Source organism: Drosophila nasuta, chromosome 3 (genome assembly GCF_023558535.2).
Source record: "Drosophila nasuta strain 15112-1781.00 chromosome 3, ASM2355853v1, whole genome shotgun sequence".
NCBI lineage: Eukaryota > Metazoa > Arthropoda > Insecta > Diptera > Drosophilidae > Drosophila > Drosophila nasuta.
This window is the reverse complement of record NC_083457.1, coordinates 50,386,751-50,411,198: the sequence shown is the minus strand read 5'-3', so window position 1 is coordinate 50,411,198 and position 24,448 is coordinate 50,386,751. Positions and strand designations below refer to the sequence as shown.

The following is a 24,448-nucleotide window of genomic DNA, read 5'->3' as shown; positions in this document are numbered from 1 at the left end:
AAAAAAAATATTATTTTGAAAAATGTGTTCTAGTAAACCCCTAATAATTTATTTAATTAAAATTAAATTCAAAATACGAGTTATATTAGGAAATTTCAGCTATTTCTGAAGAGAAAAATTAAAGCTTTCTATTTCTAACACATTATTTAACAAATTGGAAAAACAAATTCAAATTCACCGAAATTCTTGCTCTAAGTATTCAATTCTCACCTTTTGGCATGATCAATAAAGTAATTTGTCGAAAACTAGAGAGTAAAAAGGTAGCTAGTAATAGTAAATAGTAAAAGTAATATAGAATTTTCTGCTAATATAATAAATCACAAAAGCTACTTCAATACTTAAAAGTTATAGTCCTTGTTTTATTATATATTATTTAGTAGAATCTTAAATAATGTGAAAGTATCGAAATTCTTGCTCTAAATATACACGTCTTACCCTTTGGCATGGTAAATAAAGTAATTTGGGGAAAAAAAAAGGAAAAACAGTAGCTAATACAGCTAAGTAATATATAATTTGCTAATATAATAAGGCACAAAAGTAAATGGCGAACTGAGACGCAACGTGCATGTCTGACGCCCATAAAAGTATGCAACGAAAAGTATGCAAAGAACATCCAAACACTGCGCATTGTCTGGCAGCTGTTATGTTATTATTACTCATACGACTACGACGAGTAGAATAGGAAACTAGCCAAGCTAAAATGAACAATAAGAAGAATGAGAATAACACAACTAAACTGCTACTCAGCCACGCAGTCACATGGCAAACTTACAAGTAATACTTAGCCTAAATGGGCACAAGTGGTCGCCTCTTGAGGCCCTCCGGACCCGAGTCGGCTCTCCAAGTACACACTCTTGCGATATGTTTTATGATGCGAAATTTTTGTAATGAAGTTATTGACAAGCCGCACACAAACACACACATACAGAGACAGACAGAGCACCTTGTAGTGCAGTGTAGAGTGCACGATGATGATGATGATGATGATGATGACGATGATGAGAAGCAGCATATAGACACGTTTAAGGATATGTAGCACAATATGCAAATGTTACTTTGTTATGCAATTAGTGAATTCAATACGAGGCACTCGGCAAACGGTACTCGGCAAATAGACAGCGTCAGCAACGACAACGGCAAGCGTAACGGTAACGGTAACGTTAACGCTAACGTCAATGACGTTTGGCACTCGAACAACGCTCAGGACAGGCACTGCAGTTAAATGTATCGTTAGCATTAGAATCGAAGCCATTATATTGTTAGAACAAGTTCTAAACTACATACATATGTACAAGTTATGCACATATTTTAGCAGTTAGTCGACTTAAGAATACTCTGCTCATTCATATGCCAAGCTAGAGAGGAAACTATCAACTTGAGTTATCCCATAAGCTACATGTTTGATAAATGTCAAGGAAGAATTGAATTTTAAACGTACCAAGCATTGAAATCAGAGACAACATAAATTTATCTGATATACATATGTATATGATCAAATTAAAATCCAATCGTACAAATAAAAGTTATTTATGTGTCTTTCAAAATCAATAGAACACAAAATAGAACAAAAAAAATAATAAAAACAAATATTACAAAAATAAAGAAAAATATCAATATAAAAAAAGAAATATAACAAAGAAAGCATATAATAAACAATGAAAGATACAAAAAAAAATATAAATAAATAAGCATAGAAAAAATTAAAAAGCTTTTTATTATAGAACAAAAAAGTATCTTCAAAGTAAAATAAGATGGAAGATGTTTCTAATTCATCATAATTGATTAATAAACACATCAAATACTATACAACGTAAATAATAAAAATATATATAAATTAAAAACATATACTTAAAAGTAACAAATCCAACATATTTGATATTATACACACAAATTATAATTTCTTGAAAGTGATTTTGGATCCTGATAAAACTGTCAAATATTCTCAGAACACATTGTAAAGACTCTGTATTGTAATTCACTTGGGCTTCCTTAATGAAAACTGCATTCTTGTAATTTGGAAATTAAATGAAATTAATTGTCAACTAAGGGTTTGAAGAATATCCACATTATTTTCCTAAGAACAGTTCCTTATGCTGCTTTCTTGTAATATAGAAATGTATTCAAATTCGTATCCGATTAGGAAAAAAGGCTAAGGACCCCAACAATAATTTTCTAATGAAATTCGTTTCCAATTCTCAGCAGATGCTAAAAGTATGAATAAAAAAGATTATGAAAATTGTATCCACTTATTAACCAAAGTTAAAAACATTCGCATTATTTTCGTAAGAACAATTTCAGATATTAGGGTATCTGAGAACTAAATGAAAATAGGTCGAGCTTAGACGAGAGCACCCCAATACAATGTTATATGGTTATAGTGGAGGCGGCACATTGAGCACTAACTAAAGCGAGTTATGCAATTAATTGAAGACCCACTAAGTCATCTCTCTCTTCCACTTGTTTCTTCATTTTCTATTGGCAGGCAAAAATGATGGAGAACTCGCATGCTTGGATGGGCGCCACCGGTTCAACGTTAGCAGGTTTGTACAAAATCCAAATACACAAAAATATATATAGACTGTATATGTATATGAACTTCTGTCACTTACCGCAAACTTCAGCAGACAGCTATCAGTATCAATTGCAATCGATGTGGCAAAAATGCTGGAACACCAATCAAAATCTTATGCATCATATGCGATTTCGCGAACGTGGTCCTCTAAAATCCTGGCGTCCCGAAACGATGGCCGAGGCCATCTTCAGTGTACTCAAGGAGGGACTTTCGCTGTCGCAAGCAGCCCGCAAATATGACATACCCTATCCAACGTTTGTGCTCTATGCGAATCGAGTGCACAACATGCTCGGACCGTCCATCGATGGGGGACCCGATTTGCGGCCCAAGGGACGCGGTCGACCGCAACGCATACTGCTGGGCATCTGGCCGGATGAGCACATCAAGGGCGTGATCAAGACGGTTGTTTTTCGCGACACCAAGGACTTGAAGGACGACAGCTTGGGGGCACACATGCCACCCTATGGAAGGCATTCGGTAGGTAACGCAGCCGCAGTTGAGACTCCAAATTTTCACTGCACTAGCAACACTTTTATTTTCACAAGAAAAAAAAGCAAAAAAAATTATATTTGTAGACAACTTAACCACTTTTTTAAGACTGACTTTTTCGGCAATGACAAATCATTGTTTGACAAATAACTTTTTAACTTTAATGGCGTCTACCCTTTTTGAAAATATCGATAATTTTTGCAATCAACTTAATTATGTCAGCCCTTGCCATTAATTTTCGATAAGTGCTGCATTTTTAAGATAGTCTTCCCTGGCTTACTGCAATTATTGCAATTGCCTGTTTGCATCAAAATGCATAACGGCAGCCAATTTAATTAGGACTGCGCCTCTAATTTGATTTGCCTTTAATGTTTGATGCTGTTTCCATTAAATGGGACTGTTAACAGCAATTATCGATAGCACAGTGATCTGCGTACTTTGCTAGCTGCAAACTTTGCTTTCTTTATTTGCATTTATCGATAACACGGTGATCTAATTGGATTGCATGCATATTGAACTAGCGCAGCCAACTAAACAAGTTTTTTTTTCAAATTGAAACTGTTGCATTCTAAAATTGTAACAGATTATTTTTAGTTGTTTTTAACCTTCACGCACTAAACTGTTGACGGGGTTAGCCCGTGTTTCCTTTGCAGGACATGACCCTGAGCTATCCAGGCGCTAGTGGCGCCATGCCAGGCAGCGGCGGTGTTGGCAGCGGCGCCTCGGGCCTCGGCGCTTTGGCCTGTCCCAATGGCATGGGCAGTGCAGCTGCTGGCGGTGGCAGCGCTGCCGGCGGCAGTGTTGGCGGCGGCGGTGTTGGTGGAGTCGCTGGCATGGCAGGCGTGGGTGATCAGCAAATGTCGCAGGAGCAAATGTCGGCGGTGGCCGCTGTGGCGCACAACATACGCCAGCAGATGCAAATGGCAGCGGCGGCGCAGCATCAGCATGGCGACGCGGGACCGCCGCCGGGTCTCTTCAATTTGCCGCCCCATTTGGCGGGCGCTGGACCTGGTGGCAGGGCAAGCATATCGCCGGCATTGAGCAGCGGCTCGAATCCGTCGCTTGGTCCCCGGCATGCGCCCTCGCCCTGCGGTCCCGCCGGTCTCATGCCGAATCTGCCGCCCAGCATGGCCGTTGCCCTGCATCGCGATCCAGCGGCCGCCGCGCTGTTGAGCCAGCAGCAGCAGCATCACCTGCAGCAACTGCAACTGCATCAACACCAACAACAGCAGCAGCAACAACAACAACAACAGCAGCAGCAGCAACAACAACAGCAGCAACATGTGCTGCATCAGCAACAAGCGGCCGCAGCGGCGGCGGCAGCGGCTGCAGCAGCTGCTGCTGCAGTGCATCCGCATCATCTGCAGCCGCACAAATCCGGTTTCGGTGCCAGTTCCATGTCGTCAGCCAGCGCTGGCTCCTCTGCCGTCCAACAGCAGCAGCAGCAACAACAACAGCAACACCTGCAGCAGCAACATGCGCAGCTTGGATTGAGTCACCTCGACAAGTCCAAGTCGAAGAGCAGTCCGCTGCGTAGCGAAACGCCGCGTCTACACTCCCCGCTAGCCGATCTGGGACTCGAGATGAGCTATAAGCGAGAATATTCCCCCACGCGACTTTTCGCTGATGACTTGGCTGAGTTGGTGGGCGGCAGCGGGGGCGTAGGAGTGGGCGTGGGTATTGCATCCTCATCGTCGTCGGCGACCAGTGTGACCACAGCGACGACGACAGTGACGCACAGCGGCGCAGCAGCAACGGTTGCTGGCAGCGGCGTCGACAGCGGCAGCAGCAGCAACATCAAAGTGGAACCCATTACCACAAGCAGCGAATAGAATCCACACAACTAAAACACAATCAAAAAGCGAAAGCGTGAAAGAGAGGGAGCATAATTTTGAAAAACAAAAAAAACGTTTACTTTAATATAGTATTGAATGGGATATTTACTTAGACTACTCGTATATAGTATTTTATAAAGCGCGTTCCTTACGTTTCGGTCGCCAAAAACCACAAACAACAAAAAAACTTAAGTCCACTTACACTTTTTGCATAGTTTCTAATTTACATTTTAAATAATCGCAAGATGAGCAAGAAAAAAATAGTATTATTATGTTATAGCGCATAAACTTAAACAAATAAATAGCGATCTCTTTAATTTTAATACAAACAAATGCAAAAACAACTTAAAACAACAACAAAATCCCCCTTGGAACATTCCACAACTCAACAACAACAACAACAAAAAGAAAATCCCCGCAACAAATTTTTAAACTAAAACCAATAATAATAAGTATTGTAAAAGCAAAAAAAATAAATTAGCAATTGTGTGCCCAGTTTTATTTAGTTTTATAATTAATTGTGAAAACATGTACAAAATTACTAAAATTAAAATTAAACTAAAACTTTTGGATGTGCATTAAACATAAAAAAGAAAAACTAAATTAAATGAAAAATGAAAAGAGAAAAAACTGAAAATATGGAAGCAACTAAATTTAATGTTTAGGTCTTAACAAAAATGAAATTCACAAAAAATGCCTTTCGGAATTAAATTCAGAGACAAAAATTTAACAAAAAAAAAAAACTAAATGTTAGAATAAACCCAACAAAAAATTTGTATGTAAATTATATGCGAATTTTTTAAACAATTTAAATGTATTTATACAAAAACAATGCAAAATGGCAAATTGTAGAAAATTGTGACAATGAATTTAGCAGCAAAATTTACTCAAAGCGAAAGTTGTTGTCGTCTTTATAGAGATTGCTGATTTCCAAAAGATTTCCACGATTTGATAGTTATTTCTAGACTTTTTTAGTATTTGATTTACAATGCTAAATTTATACTTAAAATTTAGTTTTTTGTCTTCTCTTCTAAAGTGCCTTTTCTAGCATTAATTTGTAACTTAAGAAATTTGTTTTACTTTATTTAATTGTTGATTTTTCTCAGCGCTCAAAGCAAAGCAACAACTTTCGGTAATTTGTTTTTAATTAAACCCAAACAAAAAAAAAGTCTGGCAATATATATATATTTTTAATATATATGTATATATACATTTTTTATGTTAAAAAAGAAAAAACTTTAGGCGTACTTTTCGGCAAAACAAATTAAATTCTTATTCGTTTTTGAAGCACACAATAAAATAAAAATATAACAAGAAAATATAAAAATAACATGAAAATAGCAAATAAACTTTTTACATGAAAGAACAACGGCAAATAAAAATCAAATGAAATACCATTAAGTAATTAATTAATTTACAGCAGCAATAGCCATAGCCCACATACTATATAAATTAATATATATATGTATGTATGTAACTCTCATATGATAAATCGCTAAACAAAAAAAAAACACAAAACGAAAATAAAAATCAAACAAAAAAGTATATTTCCCCCCCACCCCTCAAGATAGACTTTAAATGTTCCATATTAAAAAACGCTACAACTCCAATTTTTGGTAAAAAAAAAAAGGTATTACGAGTATTTCGCGAGACACTTGTGAATCGGTTATCGGTTAATATAATTCTATTGTATCTCCAGGAAATATGAAATATGTATCATCATTGTAACAAACTTGACTTCAGTCAGGTTTTGCGTTTTCTATCAACTTTTAGTGCAAAACTTTATGTTCAAATTAACTTTAAATGTCGAAATGAATGTTCTTATTAATCAAAAATAACAAAACATAAAAAACTGATGAAAAAAATGAAAAACAAAAAAGAATAAAACGAAATATTTTATAAAAACCAACTGGGGGAGGATTTTATTTTTTTGAGGGGAATTCCAATTGTAATTTTATGTCGACAAAGTCATATCCAATAGTCCAAATACAGTATGTCAAGAAACTCTTTACACACTGAAAAAAACACAAATTTTTTGACTTTGCATGCAAAAATAACGCCTTTAGCTAATATTTTTCAATATTTTTTTAATGCAGATCTATTATTTAGCAAATTTCAAATTAGTATGTACAAAAATAAAAACAATACAACGAAAGGAAAAATTTTAAATCAACAAAATATGAGTTTACACATTTTTGACACTGTCAAGAAAGTGTTTACACACTTTAGTTTTCGATTCTGTTATGTTCTATTTTTCGTAAAAACTGTACTTTATTGTTATCTATGCTTATGCACTATTCGCTATTTTTGCATTCCTTTTCATTAAATTGCGAAATCTTGCTACGCACTTGTCAAAAAGCTGATTTTTAAATTATTTGACATGCCTGGAGCTGGTTTGACTTTTGACGTTACCCAATCGACTTATTATAGTCACCAAATTGGAAAATCTGTAGCTTAGCTAGTGGAGCTTATTGGGGTATCGCAAAAAATAATTTATAATGCTCCAAATCGAGCCGAAAATTAAGACAAACTGCAAGCAAAGTGTGGAAATGGTCCAAAAATGGATATTGACGAGCGGGCAGACCGCCTTATTATGGGCATGGCTCGTCAAAGCCCCCAAATTTTGATCAGAACCCACGCCAAGGAGTTGGAAGAAGGGTGTGACACGGTCAATTCACATGAAACCGTCCGGCAACTAATTCTGCGGAGCAAATACTCTTCAACCGTTGCAACCGTTGCGCGTAAGAAGCCGCTGCTTTCGAAAGTAAATGTTGAAAACGCTTAAATTTTAGCTTTTAATATGAGAATCACGCCGGACAACTATTGGGATGACGTCGTATTCTATGTCCAAACCAAAAAAAAAATGCTATACTACAATGATGGACCAACTAGAGTATGGCACAAGCCGTTAACAGCCTTACATCAGCGCAACATCATTCTGACAGTAAAATTGGGAAAATAGTATTTGCTCCACAGAATTAGTTGCCGGACGGTTTCATGTGAATTGACCGTGTCACACCCTTCTTCCAACTCCTTGGCGTGGGTTCTGATCAAAATTTGGGGGCTTTGACGAGCCATGCCCATAATAAGGCGGTCTGCCCGCTCGTCAATATCCATTTTTGGACCATTTCCACACTTTGCTTGCAGTTTGTCTTAATTTTCGGCTCGATTTGGAGCATTATAAATTATTTTTTGCGATACCCCAATAAGCTCCACTAGCTAAGCTACAGATTTTCCAATTTGGTGACTATAATAAGTCGATTGGGTAACGTCAAAAGTCAAACCAGCTCCAGGCATGTCAAATAATTTAAAAATCAGCTTTTTGACAAGTGCGTAGCAAGATTTCGCAATTTAATGAAAAGGAATGCAAAAATAGCGAATAGTGCATAAGCATAGATAACAATAAAGTACAGTTTTTACGAAAAATAGAACAAAACAGAATCGAAAACTAAAGTGTGTAAACACTTTCTTGACAGTGTCAAAAATGTGTAAACTCATATTTTGTTGATTTAAAATTTTTCCTTTCGTTGTATTGTTTTTATTTTTGTACATACTAATTTGAAATTTGCTAAATAATAGATCTGCATTAAAAAAATATTGAAAAATATTAGCTAAAGGCGTTATTTTTGCATGCAAAGTCAAAAAATTTGTGTTTTTTTCAGTGTGTAAAGAGTTTCTTGACATACTGTATCTGCAATATGTATTTACATAAAAAAAATATGGAGTTTATTTTTAAATATATTATTTTTAAACAGATGCTCACATTTGATTTTAACAATTTTTTTGAGAATTTATAAATTGTGCAACTTAGGCAGCTGTTTTAAATAAGGGTTTTTTTTTTGTAATTGAAAAATAAACAATTTGCATCTGACGTCCCAAATACTATTTTAAAATCCAAAAGGCAACATTATGTTAAATTTATGCGACATTTTTAAAATACCTAAAATAAATTTCGATGCAGGTTATATTATGGAAATTATAATATATCATTTGGAACCCTTTCAAAGTTAATCATTTTATAATTCAACCTTATTATGCTCCCAATTATATTGTATTATTTGTAGTATTTCCAATAGCTCTTATTCTTTCAAGATCCATATTCATGATGTATTTTTTCGCTGCTTTCAAATAGACTTACTTTAAAGAAATTTACTAATTTAATTTATTCAACTAAAATTTATTCGGTATTATAGTAATTTAATCAATGTGGAAGAACCTTTCGCTTCAATTAATTTAAGGGAATTCCAGTAGCTCCAAAGCAATCGCATCTCTCTGAACTAATTCCCAATTAAACTTACTTCAATTTCCAGTGAATAACAATCCTCATTACAAATATACTTATTGGTTATTCCAGAGCAAGCTTCCCTTTTTAAACTGTGGGTATTCCCAAGTTGATGCAACTTCTCTGACTCTTTGGAATATTCACACAACAAGGCTGCTTTATTGCTTTTAAAATGTAATACAGATTAGCTTAGCTATCGCATATCATTTGCAATCGCTATTGGTAGGTCACGGGAATGATGCTGGTGGGCGTTATCTCGGCACTGGGTTGATTGATCTCCTGATGGCGTTGCAGCAGGCCAAGGCATTGATGCAGACATTGTGTGCTGGCCGTGGAGATGGCTTTGAGCAGCAAGAGATCGGGATCCGTGGGCGAGAAGGAAGCACAGTCAATGTTTTCAATGGCGCGCGCCAGCGAAGCGTTACTGCAAGTGAAACAGAGTTGATAATAATCTATAGAAAAAGGGAATCCCACAAAAAAGCAACTTACCATTGCTCGGTGAGGAACAGAGCTTGGCGAGCAGAGACCATGGCATCGGAGGCGGCAAGCAGTTCACGCGCTGGCAGCGGTGACGAGTTGCTAATGTCCATGGCCTTTGTGTGACTCTCGACCACGGCACGCAGTCCATCCACCCATTCCTGGCGTGCTCGGGCGTCGTTGGCACGCAATTTCACGGTGTCTCCGGAGGCACAGGCAATGGAAAATGTACGCGAATCCTCGTCGCTGGGATAGACAACGGCACCAGCCAATTGCACCTGACCACGGGGCGTATTGGCGAGCACATGAGGTGAGGGAGCAATATCATCGCCCACCGCCGACGAATCGCAGAGATAATAACTGAGGAATCCCGTCTTGGCATCCACTGTAAACCAACGATACTGCCAGCCTGCAATTGTATGTAATTAACTCTATAACTTCTATTACTTCAAGTGCACTCACCCTTCATCACATTTGTGTATTTGCTGAGCTGCCCGCTGAGTGGGTGGCGCAGCGTTTGATTAATCATTCGATTCAGATTGCTTTCCATATCTTCTGCGATTTGGTGCTTTGTTGTCTCCTGTAGGCGGGGAGCCGTTTGTGCCTGTTGCTGGTCTTGCTTTCGCTTGTGTCGGGGCTTCTTGCGTTGCAGCGTCGCTTTGATTTTGCGCAGAATTGTTGCAGTTATTCTTTGTCGCGTGCAAATAAACAAAATGAACGAAAAAACTAAGATAACTTTTTGGCAAAAATATTCTTCTATTCAGAGTGTTGCCAGTTCGTTTTAAAACAGCTGACTGCTTGTTTACATTCTTCGTTTCGACGATACGGCAACTTACAACTATAATAGAACAATCTTATTCTGTACGCCTGGTCACACAGCTTGTCTGTCAGCAGTGCCATTTGAGTTTAACAGCCAAGTTCATTTATTAACGGTTAGAGCTGGATAAACATTGTTGTTTAGTGATACCGATATTTTCCAATGTCTAATAATCGAATCTGTTATCAGTGCCAAGCGGATTCTTATTCGACGATTTTCAATTTGTTTTATGAATGAATTTTTTTGTGAATTATGAACAAAGCAAATATGACAAATTTATTATTTAGAGAAAAGAAGCGATTAAAATGTTGCAAAGGCGCCGTATACCACAATAACTTTTAATATTTATTTAGTTGTTCGATCTATATAATAATCCTTTGTACTTTGCACATACATATTTATTATTTTATAAAATATTTCATGAAATCGGGTATATTTCGAACCACCGCAAAATTCAGTTACATTTTCCGAAAACATCGATGTTTTCTCCGTTAAACATCGATATTTTCCGCTAACAGAAAATCATCGAAGCTTCGATAGTTTCATCGATGTTTCTCCAGCTCTATTAACAGTGCAACAACAAAGCGAGCGAGGCGCATAAATTTCGCAAAAACTTGCTGTCAAATTTGTTTAAACTATCCGTCGCGTGTAAACAAAAAAAATATGTGAATCAATCGTGTGTCGCCAATAAACGCAATGCAAACGCCAGTGCAATGGTAATTGAAATAAATAGTGAACGCTAACGGGCCAAATGAAAGGGGGGCCCAGAGAGCGAGTGAAAAAAATCAATTTGTATCCCAGAAGCAGTAGCAGCAACGTTTGGTTGGTTGTTGGGTTGAAGAAGAAGCAGAGAGGAGAGAAGGTGGAAAGCAGAAGCAAAGCAGACAAGAAGACTTGAAGGCAGAACTTCTCAAAGCGACGACGACGAAACTGTGAAAAAAGATGTGCTGCTTTTGCTTCAGCTGCTGCTCTGCCGCTGCTGCTGCTGCTGTTGGGTGATGATGTGATATGTGATGTTGATGGAGTTTGTTGTTGTTGTTGCGTTTACAAAAATAAAACATATTGCAAATGGCAATTAAAAAAGTGACGGCACAACGAGAACGAGAACGAGAAACTCGGAAAGCATAAAATATTATTAAAGAAAAAATTGCGCGCGACTGCAAAATAAAATACAAAGAGATTTGTTTGTCTCTATTTCCCCTCGTTGTGTTGTGTGTTTTAAAAATAAGAATAAGACCAAATGCATGTGTGTGTGTGTGTATATATACATATGTATATTTCCGCGTTTATGTTTTATGCGGCCGTTGCGTGACGCCGCTGCTTCTGTCGCTGCGCTGCCCCCGTCGAGTTGATTTATGACATTTAACATTTACCCGCTTTTTGGTGGGTGCCTCCTGTTAACATGTGTGTGTGCATGTATGTGTCTATCTGTCGCTGTATCTGTGCGTGCGTGTGTGTATCTGTGTGTGTTTGTTTGTTTGAGGGTTGCATTGTGTTGAAAAATTAGTGAAAAATATAATTAATTTGGGTTTTAAGTGTGGCCGTTTTTGTCCACTTTTGCTAATTTGATTTTCTCCTGCCGCTTCTTTTTTTCTCGTTGCCTAAACAAAACACCCACACACACATGCAAACTCTCATGGACACACACACACGCACGCATACAGAGGCATTGCTGGCTGTGTGACCATGAAAAATGCCAGCGAGAAATTTGCGAAAATCAATGAAAGCCTCGCAAAGCAAGCAAAAGTGTAACAACAACAACAACGGCAGCAACAACATCAAGAAATATTTTAAATTAAGTGAAATTGAAGGCGAGTTCGTTATGCTGCGCTGCCTCTATAATAGTTAAGACTATTTAAAAAACACAAAAACAAAAGCGAATAAAACCACAACAAACAAGCGAAACAACAACAGCTATAACATGGATGGTCAACGTGCTCGCGATCTGCTAACTCTGCTGCAGGAGCGCGTTGTCTTTTTGACGGGCGGAAGGGACAGAAGAGGCGGACCATTGTTGTGCTTTCCGGCAACGCCACGCAGGGATCGCTTAAAACCGGAGGATTTGCGTCGCCTGCTCAGCTACTTGATTAGCATACCAAGGTGAGTGTGCAAAAAAGAAAAGAGACACGCAATTGAAATGTTTATTTATTTGCAAACTACTCCCCCTCTCGCTTCCACACTCGCGCTCTCCTTGCACGCCTTTTGTTTGCTCTCTCTCGTTCTCCCTCTCTCTCTCTGTAGCCGGTACAATGAGCAGCCATTGTGTCAGCTGACCGCGACGTCGACGTCAACGACGCGCTGTTAATGTTTGCATTCGTATTGGTGTCGCTGCATTTCGTTCTTTTCTTCTTCTTTCATTTTGCGGTTTTGGGCTGTCGCCTCACCCGCGCAGCTGCAGCTGTGCTGCATTCCACTTGATTTTCCAGTTCTCGTCGCATGTTTTATGAATCATCGCAACAGTCGCGCGACAATGGCGTCCAAAACGAAACAGCAAAACAACACGCACATTGTGCTGTTCTTTGCTTCTTCATTTCGCTGCTGCTGCTGCTGCAGTTGTTAGGCTGGCATTGAATTGCTGCCAAGCGCAAAAGAGATGAAGCGATATAGTGACGACAACAACACTAAAGCGTCTGCAAAACTCATAGAGGAAACAGCAGCCAAAGCCAAGGCAAAAACACCAAGAATAACAGCAACAACGAGAGCAAAAATAACATAGGCAGCAACAATAACAGCGACAACAACAGCAATCATAACAGCAACAACAACATCAACAGCGGCAAATTGCATAAATCTGTGCGACAAAGAAAGCAAATCAAAGCAAAAATACATAACAACAAAAAGTAACTAAACCGGCAGCGAGGCCGGCTTCAGATTCTGCGGCTGCTGCTGCTGCGGCTTCTGCCACAGCTTCCACATCTTGCGCAGAGAAAAGAATGCGGCAAGCCGAAAGCTCTTCAAATGCTGCTGTTATTTCGCACTGTTGTTGTTGTTGTTGATGTTCTTCTTCTTCTTCTTCTTGCTTGTTGTTGTTGCTTACCGAAAAAAAGCGGCCAAGAGTCAAAGTGCCAAATAACAAAAAAAGAGAATCAAAAAAATGAAAGCAAAGAAACAAGAAATGAAAGGTAGATTCCAAAGTTGACTCAACGAAGATTTGATACACTTTCATCATGTAGAAATGAATGAATCAACCATGACAACATCATACAGTAAACATTCGCGAATTAGAATCAACTTGATGGCTTTTGTTTTCTTTATAAGCGCAAGATTCGAATATCAGAAAATTCTATTTTGGAAGTTTTTAAAATATAATATAAGTTTTAACTTTTAGCTAAAGTTCAACTCAACAAAAGCACAATTCTTGTTTTTTTTTATTACTCTTCACATATAAAGGAACATTAACTATAGTAAAGAGAATCTTTAAAACCCCAAGAGGCCTTAAAAAAGCGCATTTTATGGTTCAGCTAGCTTAATGTTGGTCTAAATAGGCCATTTAACCTTGAGTTGAAGTTCACCCAGAGCCCTATTAACCCCTGCTTGGGGCACACTTTAAAATATTTCAGAAAAGAATAAACATAAAGAAGTAAAATAAGAATGTTTCAGAAATATTACGATAGGTCTTTAGATATTCGTTGTTTCTTCAGATCTTTGTAGAAATGCATCTTAAACTAAAACATATTTTAAATATTGTTTAAGTTAAAGAGATCAATATCTTAGTATATTTAGTATATCTTAGTATATTGAAATAAACTACACCAATTTCAAAATGGTAATTTCTTCTGACCTCGCGATCTCTTTATTTACTCTTAGTATTTGCAACATTCCTGATTTGTCTTCAGTTTAAGAACTAAGCAAACATTTAGATGTATTTTTTCAGTCTTTGTCTCTTCATGGCAATCCCCGTTAAACAACTTAACAAATTGTTTATGCCCAATTCGAACATGTTTCTTTTTCTGTGTTGTTTTTTTTTACTCTTTTTTTTTTGGAGGTAATCAGCAATTCAGCCTTCGCAACATTGTTGAAGACAAGCAATTGAAATATTTGGCATAGCCAATTCGTAAGATTCAAAGCATAATAATGACTCGCTGATGATGATGATGATGACGATAATTATTGCGAAACGAAAGTCGCAGCAAAATCTAAAAACAGCATCCCAAAAAAAAAAAAAAAAAGATTTGCGATTTGTCAGTCGAAAATGAATCACAAGAGATTCCCATGAGCAGTTTTGCTTCTTATCAGTCAAGCACGCCACCTATTGGCAGGGGGCAGCACTCAAGCATGCCCCCTATTAGCTATGCGTTATCTGCTTGTCCCACAAACAGCAAAAAGCGAGCAGCACCAACGTTGAGTGACTGATAAGAGCAGAGAACAGTGACGACGATGACACTAACAAGAGTGGGTAAAGGGAACGGAAAGGGGGGGAAGTGTGCTGACGACACTCGCGACTGTGGACGCGCCTTATCTTGTCGGTGCCATCCCAGCCAGCCAACACTGCCTCCCCCTACTTCTCCTCCTCCTCCTTCTGCTCCTGCTCCCTTACTGCGCTTTTTGACGTTTGTTTTGCTTGCTTTTATTGTTGTTTCTTGCGTTGCCGTTTTTATTTATTTGTTTTCATGCGAAAAAAACACACATTTTTGTTTATTTCTTTGCGTCGCGAACATTCCCTTTGTCTGCTCGATTCGCCAAATTGGCAACAGAAATACTCTTTTTATATACATATACACACAGATTTTATACTCCCACAACAACAATGCAACAATAAGTTCTCAACATTTTAGACACGTACCGGGGCCAACTTCCTTTGAAGCGCAGTCTTCGTCTCCATCTTCTTCTCTTGATTCGTCTTCGTCTCCGTCTTCTTCTGCTTGTTTGTTGTTGTTGCTGTTGTGTGTTGCTCAATCCCTTGTTTAATGCTTACAGATTTATGGGTTAAATAAACGATTCTTGATTAGTGTGCATTGACTGTCTCTCTCTCTCTCTCTCTCTCTCTCTCTTTGTCTCTCTGTCTCTTATTTCAAATGTCGCGACATTTTTGGGAACCATGAAACCTTATGACGACACATTACGCGTCTCATCTGCCTGAAGTTTGTTGATAAACAACCAACAACAAAATTGTTGTTTAAAAATTTCCTGCCCTCATTTTGCGCGTGTTTATTAATCATCGCAAACAAATTGCCCGGAATTGCCAACAGCAGACACATTTACATTGCGATTTTTATATTAAGTAATCAAAAAGAATTCGCGCAATCAATGAAATTCTTTCATGAACAAGAAAAATTAGCTGAACATATTTTTACATATGTATTTTTTCGTATGCCAAAAGCAATTCCGGAAATTGCAATGGCGACGTCTATAAATTGCGATTAAAAAACCCAACTCGCAGAATTCTTTCATTTCTGAATAAATTCAGAGCGCGGTTTGGTTTCAGGTTTTGGGTTCTGGGTTCTTAAACCCCTAGAAATGCTCGAAAAACCGCACAAAGCAACAATGGGGCCAAGAAATAGCGGCAAGACAACTTTGTGTGTGTGTTAAAAAGCGTAGCAGTAGAACATTAAAGCAGAAGAATAGCGCGTGAAAGAGATAGAAATACAGAGAGAAGAAGAGACATAAAAGAGCAGAACAAGAGAGACGACTTGACAATATCAATAAAATAAATATTTATAGTTAATGTTGTGATTAAAATTCAAATAGAATGCAAATCAGAGCGCAAAGACACGACACAAGCGGCACGTCTGGCCACGATAAAGTGTGAGAAAGAGACGGGAGAGAGGGAGGAGTGAGTCGGGGAAAACGGTATTGTCGGAAATTATTAGCTGAAATCGGTGTCAAAGCAATAGAAAATGCGTTTGGGCCACACTGAAAGAAATGTCGTAATTTATGCAAAAGACGTAAACAGAGCAACGAACCAAATGGAGAATCTACAGCTCACTTTGCAGCAACAACACTCTCACTCACGTAGCAGTTACCTCTCTTTCCCTCTCTCTATTTCCTCTCTCTCTCTCAGTCTCTTGTTAACATTCCCAACTAATGGTCACCTTTCACTTGCAGCGATGCGGCCAAGAATCTCGGCTTCACAGTCATCATTGACATGCGAGGCAATGGCAACTGCTCGACGAACGTCAAGACAATATTGAAGGTACTCCAGGAGCATTTTAGCGCCAACATACACAACGTTGTCATCATCAAGCCGGACAACTTTTGGCAAAAGCAACGCGCCTCGATCAGCTCGAATAAATACAAATTTGAGACGCAAACCATTTCGATAGAAGCGCTCAACAAGATCGCCGAATCGCATCAGCTAACGGCGGACTTTGATGGCCAGCAGGTGTACGATCATCAACAGTGGACAGACGCACGCTTGGCCATCGAGGATTTCTTTTGGCAAGCTGGGGATATGGCCGATCGCATCGATGATCTGCAGGAGGATCTCAATCGCAACGATTTTGCCGAAGACGTGAGTCTGGCACGGCATGCCATCGATCATCACAACGAAATGCGCAAAAAGATCACCAAGCTGCCCATCGAGGATCTCGATATGCAGGGCAAAAAGCTGGTGACCAAAATCAACATGGCAGCAGCTGCCAATGCCGGAGCAGCTGGACAGGTGAGCGAGTGAAGTTAAACTCTTTAAAGCACTTCTAACTAAAATCATTTCCTTTGCAGTGCACTGGCGGCTCAGCGCCATCGGAATGCTCCGATTCAGGCACCTCATCAGCTGGCCAGCAGCAAAATGCACGCGTTGCCACCAACAATAATCCGGATATGTCGGCGGCTATCAATAAGGCGATGCGACAAATCGACCTCATCCACACGGGACAAGAGCGTTTGCTTATGCTGTGGCAGCACAAGAAAGTCAAGCTGGATCAGTGCTTTCAGTGGCGTCTCTTCGAGCAGGATTGCGAGAAAATGTTCGATTGGATTCTACATAATCGTGATGTGTTCCAAATGAGCTACGTGGAGATTGGACACAACTATTCGGTGGCCAAATCGCTGCAGGATGAGCATCAAAAGTTCGCCGTTGCCTCGATGAATGTAAATGTGAATATCGATCGCATCTTAGCGGTGGCTGCGCGTCTCATTGAGAGCCAACACTATGCGGCACAGCACATCAAGACGTTGGCACAGCGTTTGGATCGCACATGGAAGGATTTTGGCGCTGGCTTGGATGAACGCACTGCGGTGCTGCAGTTGAGTGTGCTCTTCCACCACAAGGCCGAGCAGTATTGCAATAGTGTGGCCAGCTGGGCAGCCGCTTGCCAGGCATCGCAGCCGCTGCCCTGTGATATACAGAGTCTGGAGACGGCAATACGCACGCATCAGTCGCTGTACGAGGCCATGTGTCAGGCCTACACCGAGGTGCATTCGACGAGCAAGAAGCTATTGTATCAACTCGATCATTTGGTGCAAGTGTGCAACCAACCGCCGCCGCCTGGAGTGCCGGATCATCGCAAGAACAGCAACAGCAGCAGCTACAACAAGTACGAGCGACAGAATCCCGCTGCGGATTACAGCGAGGGCGCCAGCCATGTCCTGGCGGTCATACACCAAATATTGAGCCATCATCGCACACTCGAGGCGAAGTGGCATCAGGAGAAGATACGGTTGCATCAGACGTTGGCGCTGCGCCTCTTCCAGGAGGATGTGAAGCAGGTGCTCGACTGGCTCAAGAATCATGGCGAAGTGTTTTTGCGCAAGAATACTGGCATTGGACGCAATCTGCAGAAGGCGCGTGTCTATCAAAAGTCACACGAGCACTTTGAGAATGTCGCACAGAATACTTACAGCAATGCAGAGAAACTTCTTTCCGCTGCTGAGGAGTTGGCCAGAAGTGGCGAAGCGGATCCCAATGAAATATACTCAGTGGCACGTGAGCTGGAGCTGCAGGTGGCCAGCTTTGCAGAGCGTGTGGAGCAACGACGACGTCGTCTCGAAATGGCTGTCATCTTCTATACACATGAGAAGGAGGTCACGGCCTGGATTGAATCGTTGCGCACGGACGTGAGCACAGATGAGACGCGACTGTCGCAGGAGAATCTCGAGGGCATCGAACGTTTGCTGCAACAGTACAGAGATCAGCAAGAGAGTACTGTGAATGCTTGTATGACGATTATTGCCCAGGGCGAAGCTTTGCTGCAGGAGATGCGTGCGCTGGAGTATGTGGACAATACGGGTTCGTTGGCTGCCCTCGAAGCGACTCTCGAGAAGCTGAGCAAGCAGAAAATCGAAGTGGAAGAACTTTGGTCTGCACGCAAATTCCGTGCTGATCTTATACTTCGATTGCGTTACTTTGAGCGCGATGCCATGGACTTATCATCGCAGCTGGAGATCTGGTCGGAGGAGCTACAGCATGCAGATTTGTCGCGTGACTATCAGAAGGCCGAGCAGCTCATACGCATGCACAACGAATCTGTGACCGATATACAAAATACCACATACGAGGTGCTGCAACAGGGTCAGGATCTGTTGCAGCTCTTCGAGAATGCTGGCTTCATTTCCATGGCTGATGCCACGCACACGGCGCAGGCACGCATCGAATACCTCTTGGACTTCTTGCGAGAACGTGAAATCGATCTGGAGGAGTTGTCGGAGGCAAAGCGTGCGAAATTAGAGCAGGCTGTGCAGCTGTGTCAGTTCCAGAACGATGCCAATCAGGTGATCTCGTGGATACGCAATGGCGAGGCCATGCTGGTGGCCAGCTTCGTGACGCCCAACAGTCTCCAGGAGGCGGAACAGCTGCGCAAGGAACACGAACAGTTTCAGGTGCGTGACGATGGATTACAAACGGCATTTTAGTTGCTACTTTTATCGCGTTTTAGACAGCTGTTTTTATGGTTTTGAAATTGAGACGCAATAAGGGAAATTACAAGTTAAATTAAATCACGTCTAAAGTTGGATAATGTAATGTAATTTAGTTGAGAACTTCAGCTTTGTGAATTTAATATCAGCTCAAAGATAACTAGCTGCTTAATTCTTTGCCTGGAATTATTATAATTTATTTAGTTGACTGTAAAGTACTTTAAACGGCACGATGAATCCTTTTCAAGTATATTTGCTTGTCTGTCCGAGGGTTTGTATAAAAATAATACAGTTTTGAAACTATCTAATGGAAAGTTGGAAATGAACAGTGCTGTAAACAGTTCTTACAAAGAAATAAGATATATAAAATAGCTCTTTTGTTAATACTATATTAAGACGTTCAATCGATAAAAGTTGAAGCTAGTTTAGACTAATGAGCTATGATGTCGGAGGAGTTGAACATTCCTCTTTCATTTGAAGTTATCTAGTTTTCTCGTTATTAATCAATTTCTTCTGCTTTAGATTGCCATTGAGAAGACGCACACATCGGCGGTGCAAGTGAAATACCGTGCGGATGCGCTCATCAATGCGAATCATTATGACCCCACGTCAATACGGGATATCAGCGATGATGTTACCAAAAAGTGGCAGCAATTGGTCACCTACGCAGAAGAGCGACACAAACTCGTGACGGCGTCCATCAACTTCTACAAGACGGCCGAGCAGGTGTGCTCGGTGCTGGACAGTCTGGAGCGCGAGTATAGACGTGAGGACGATTGGTGTGGCGGCGGAGGGAGCAGCGACAAGGCACAGACCATTGTGCAATTGATATCGAAGCATCAGGAGCAGAAGGAGGCCTTCTTGAAGGCATGCACATTGGCGCGTCGCACGGCAGAGACATTCCTCAAGTATGCGAATCGATCGCAGCAGTATTACCAGTATCCGCAGGGCAATTGCGAAGCGCATGTGAAGAGTAAACTGGACAAGCTGCTCACGCAAGAGAATCAAGTGCTCGACTTCTGGACGTTGCGCAAGAAATCGCTCGATCAGTGCCAGCAATTTGTGCTGTTCGAACGCAGCGCCAAACAGGCCATCGAATGGATACACAACACTGGCGAGGGTTATCTCTCGTCACGCACGAATCTCGTGGGCATCTCACGCGAGGAGACCGAGGGACTGTTAAAGGAACACAACGAATTCCGTAGCACCGCCAAGGAGACGCGTGAGCGAGTCAAGCTGCTGATACAATTGGCCGATAGTTTGGTCGAGAAGGGACATGCACATGCCAGCAGTATCAAGCAATGGGTCGCATCGGTGGATCAGCGCTACAAGGACTTTAGCAATCGCATGGACAGCTACTGTGAGCAGCTGGAAAAGTCGCTGGGCATGACGCAGCAGCAGCAGCTCCATATGCAACCCGAATCCGATGCAAATAGTTCGATTAGCAGCACATCGGGCGCTAGTAGCAGCAACGATCGTCACTCGGATCCGACGCTCGAGGCGAAGCTGACAACTTCCGCCAGTTCGGCAGCCAGCAAGGAGATCAACGAGGAGAAACGCAAGTCGGCGCGACGAAAAGAGTTCATCATGGCAGAACTGATGCAAACGGAACGCGCCTATGTCAACGATCTAGCCACGTGCATCAAGTGCTTCCTCGAAGAGTTCCGCAGCGGACGCAATGTGCCGCCCGCTTTGATTGGCCAGGAGGATATTATCTTTGGCAATATACGGGAAATCCATCATTTCCATCAGAAGATCTTTTTGCGTGAACTCGAGAAATACGAAACAATGCCTGAGGATGTGGGCCATTGTTTCGTGACGTGGGCAGTGAAGTTCGATATGTATGTGCATTATTGCAAGAATAAACCGACATCGAACAATCTGCTGGTGCAGCATGCGGGCAACTACTTTGAGGAGTTGCAGCGTCGCCTCGAGGTCGAGCATCCGCTGCCGGCGTATCTCATTAAGCCGGTGCAGCGCATCACCAAATACCAGCTGCTGCTCAAGGATCTGTTGTCGTGCTGTGAGGGCAGCCATGGCGAGATCAAGGAGGGTCTCGAGGTCATGCTCAATGTGCCGAAGAAGGCCAACGATGCCATGCATCTGTCGCTGCTCGAGAACTGTGATGTGTCCATCGATAAGCTGGGCGAGGTGGTGCTCCAGGAGGCATTCCAGGCGTGGGACACCAAACAGATCATACGCAAGGGACGTGAACGTCGTGTGTTCCTCTTCGAGTTGTATTTGCTGTTCGCTAAGGAAGTGAAAGAATCGAATGTGGTCAAGTATCAGTTCAAGAGCAAACTGATGACCACAGACATGGGCATCACGGAGCACATCGAGGGCGATGAAACCAAGTTTGCGGTGTGGACTGGACGTTCCCCCATGCTCTCCGATTGCCGCATTGTGCTCAAGGCCAATAGCCTGGAAACCAAGCAGGTAAGATTACAGTGTTATTGGTAAAAAGTTCCCCAAACTAATACTTTCTTATACTTCTCAGATTTGGGTGAAGAAACTGCGTGAAGTCATGCAGGAAACTTGCTTCTCGGGCACCTCGCTTACGTTGCCAAAGTCGCCAGCGAAGAATTCGGGCTCCTCGCAGCGCTCCTCACGTGATCTGGACGAGCCGCTCACCGAGAACGATCACGATCGTTGCTCGCTGGCCAGCTTTGGCTCCGGCAACACCACAGACAGTGATAATAAGGTAAGTGCTAGTTTTCTGTTAGTTAACATAACAGCGCTGATGCCTTAACAGTCTCATTTAGCTGTGACGCTGTTAACTCTACATTCTGCAAACTTAACAGCTGCTGTTATTGTTTAGCAGTGTCGCTTGCTGTTAATGCATAGCTAAAGCATTTAAGCTTTTGCTAGCAATGGAAGAAAGCTCGTTGCTTTAGTTATGTTCTGTGGTCCTACCTCACATTAAAAGCGCGTATGTCATGCTCTCATTCGTGCTCTCGAATGTCTTCGTGCAGCTTTATTGTTAAGGATGCTGCTGACATACTATTGGCTGCTGGTGTTGCCACTGAACTAGTTTTTCGGCTCGACTTGTCTGCAATATGTTTAAAATTCATAGCAGGACTTAATGAGATTTTCCCAGCTGCCTTCGCGCTGCGTGCATCAAGCACATGCGTATATGTATGTGTGTGTGTGTTCATGAGTCAAACAAACTTCTTCTGAATTATATATGACTTGCTTTTAGCGTTTCGCAACATCGTCTTAATGTGCTTTTTATGCGACACTTTTTTCCAGTTAGCTGTTGAAGTGGTTGCTGTTTATTTTTGATGCCATTGCCGAGCGGTTTATTGCAGTTTAATGTTTCATGACGTGCACATTAAGAGTCTTTTGCGCCAGATGATTTTATTTACGGCACCTTAAGCGATCAACCATTGAGATCCTTCCATAACTGTTTGTAGTTTTCAACTGATTTTTTTCTTTCGGTTGCTTGTGCCATTCTGAAAGGCTTTCAACTGTACGTATGAATGTGATTGTTTGCGAGTGTGTGTGTTTGTGTATGACAACAACAAAGCTTTCAGCAAGTGAAGAGAGCATGCAGCTGCGAGAGAGCGAACGGAAAGCTTTTGGCTTTGCGAGCATATAACGTATACGCAACGTATGACGGCTGCTAGCGCTAATTGGCAGGCTGCCACTTAAATGCTCGCTCCCTCAGTGTCTCACTCTCTCTCTCTCGCACTCTCACACTCCCTTTCGCTCTTTTCGATTTGCTCGGGTTCGCTCTCTCGCATTGAATGGAAGCTTTTTTACTTTTTTGGCGGTCTACGCTATTTGTTGTTGCGGCAGCTCGCGTTGCGTTTGCCTTTGCGTTGTTGTCATCGTCGGCGTCGTTCTCGTTTTGGTGTTTTTTCGCTGTTGTTGTTGTTACTTGTTTTGCTGTCGGCATCGTCGGCGTCGTTGCGTAGCGGCCGCTATCCGCTTGCTCCAGTTCTTTCGTAGAGTTTAAGCTAAAAGGTTCATTCGCCGTCTCGTCGCAGTCGTCGTCGTAGTCCGTCGCTGTCGTTGCCGTGGTCGTGGTCGCCTCTGTCGCTATCTCTTCCTTAAGCTTCGCAGCTGCCTGCAGATGCGCGCCCGGCCAAAACGCCACTGAACGCTTCTTGGCTGGCATCAACGTTGCAGTAGCCACCGCCGCAGCAGCAGCAGCAGCTCAACCACTTCCACTTCCTCTACCACCATCAAACATCATCGTTACTCGCTTATTACCAACTGTAAACTGTGAAAATCGCTGCGGCGATTTCCTTGTGGTCCAGCTACAAATTTTTCATCTGCACTTTGACTTTTCTTTTCGGTGCGAGCGAGTTGCAAAAAAGAAATCCAAACTAAATATAGAAAATAAAATAAATTGTTTATTCTCAAGTGGAACGGTATTTATTTTAATCAGCTGATAAGCGTGTGTCACAGTGTGCGTCCCACGATAAACTAGACAAACGTGTCACTTCAATTGCTGTCCAAATAAATGAAATGCAAACGTATGTGAAATAGCTCAAAAAAAAAAGGAAAAAAAGTACAACAAATCTGCGACATTCCCGCGGGAAGCACAAATCGATGCATAAACTTACGATATAAATTGCAAAAACCTAAACCAAAACCAGATTGGAACAAAGTCACAAAGAAATGCTCAAAAGATAACCTTAAACGAATATAAATAATAAATATACATAAATAACTTTGAACCACAAACGTGAGCAACGTCGCTGTCGCAATCGCAGCTGAACCATTCGTTGCTCAAAATAAATAAATACATACATATATATATTTATAATAAATTGCTAGCTTTTGTTGTTCTTGGTTTTGCTCTCTCTTTATGCTGTCCCTAAAACTAAAAGCCACAATATATACAAAAAAAAAATGTCTTTCTTTTTATTTTGACCAAAAAGGCAAAAACCTTTTTCTGCTCGCTTCGCCTCCCACAATTTGCGCTGCTGCCTTTGACCTTTTTCACGCCTTTAGCTGAGTAGCAAGTTCATTTTCATTTCTGCGGTACGCATTCGCTTTCAGTGGCAGTCTCTTTGTTGTTATATATTTTTGAGAGAGAGAGAGAGAGAAAAGCAGCAACATGGTCAGAATCATTCATTGTCAACTGCAGCAACTGTGATCGCAATGCCAGACGATGTGTGTTAAGCATTTGTGTTTGTGTTTGTGTGTTGCCTAGCAATTGCTGCATTTCGCTT

At 41.2% G+C, this 24,448-nt stretch overlaps 3 protein-coding genes across 9 annotated transcripts in view; 2 read left to right on the top strand and 1 right to left on the bottom strand.

The window, feature by feature from the left end:
- Nucleotides 1-6,462, top strand: part of LOC132793418 (protein bric-a-brac 1) — a 97,412-nt gene extending 90,950 nt beyond the window's left edge. Inside the window, exons 2-4 of one of the 3 annotated variants that reach the window (XM_060803339.1) lie at nt 2,483-2,540; nt 2,625-3,049; nt 3,697-6,462. In XM_060803339.1, the coding sequence (XP_060659322.1) occupies nt 2,483-2,540; nt 2,625-3,049; nt 3,697-4,893 (1,680 nt within the window). In that variant the 3' untranslated portion in view covers nt 4,894-6,462. Of the gene's footprint in view, nt 1-2,482; nt 2,541-2,621; nt 3,050-3,696 lie in introns of all 3 variants that reach the window. The other 2 variants (XM_060803340.1, XM_060803338.1) reach the window with 2 other exon arrangements.
- A 2,844-nt stretch (nt 6,463-9,306) lies between these two features.
- Nucleotides 9,307-10,625, bottom strand: LOC132789802 (oxysterol-binding protein-related protein 11). Of its 2 annotated transcripts, XM_060798076.1 has the most exons (4): nt 10,492-10,625; nt 10,118-10,344; nt 9,668-10,064; nt 9,307-9,602 (listed from the first exon to the last, which is right to left on the bottom strand). In XM_060798076.1, the coding sequence occupies exons 2-4, from the start codon at nt 10,203-10,205 to the stop codon at nt 9,395-9,397; spliced, it is 693 nt and encodes a 230-aa protein (XP_060654059.1). In that variant the 5' UTR covers nt 10,206-10,344; nt 10,492-10,625; the 3' UTR covers nt 9,307-9,394. The 2 variants fall into 2 exon arrangements, with proteins under 2 accessions (XP_060654059.1, XP_060654057.1); XM_060798074.1 differs by lacking the exon at nt 10,492-10,625 and having other exon boundaries at nt 10,118-10,449.
- Nucleotides 10,626-11,031: 406 nt separating this feature from the next.
- LOC132789798 (triple functional domain protein) overlaps nt 11,032-24,448 on the top strand; it is a 50,258-nt gene continuing 36,841 nt past the window's right edge. Inside the window, exons 1-6 of one of the 4 annotated variants that reach the window (XM_060798064.1) lie at nt 11,032-11,188; nt 12,284-12,572; nt 16,518-17,073; nt 17,133-19,229; nt 19,788-21,701; nt 21,763-21,966. In XM_060798064.1, the coding sequence (XP_060654047.1) occupies nt 12,394-12,572; nt 16,518-17,073; nt 17,133-19,229; nt 19,788-21,701; nt 21,763-21,966 (4,950 nt within the window). In that variant the 5' untranslated portion in view covers nt 11,032-11,188; nt 12,284-12,393. Of the gene's footprint in view, nt 11,189-12,136; nt 12,573-16,517; nt 17,074-17,132; nt 19,230-19,787; nt 21,702-21,762; nt 21,967-23,264; nt 23,747-24,448 lie in introns of those variants that run through there. The other 3 variants (XM_060798063.1, XM_060798062.1, XM_060798065.1) reach the window with 3 other exon arrangements.

Coding starts and splice junctions, on each gene's coding strand:
- LOC132789802 (XM_060798076.1), bottom strand. CDS start 10,205: ATGGAAAGCAATCTGAATCGAATGATTAATCAAACGCTGCGCCACCCA. Junction 10,065..10,117: donor ATACACAAATGTGATGAAGG/GTGAGTGCACTT, acceptor ATACAATTGCAG/GCTGGCAGTATCGTTGGTTT. Junction 9,603..9,667: donor CTGTTCCTCACCGAGCAATG/GTAAGTTGCTTT, acceptor TTTCACTTGCAG/TAACGCTTCGCTGGCGCGCG.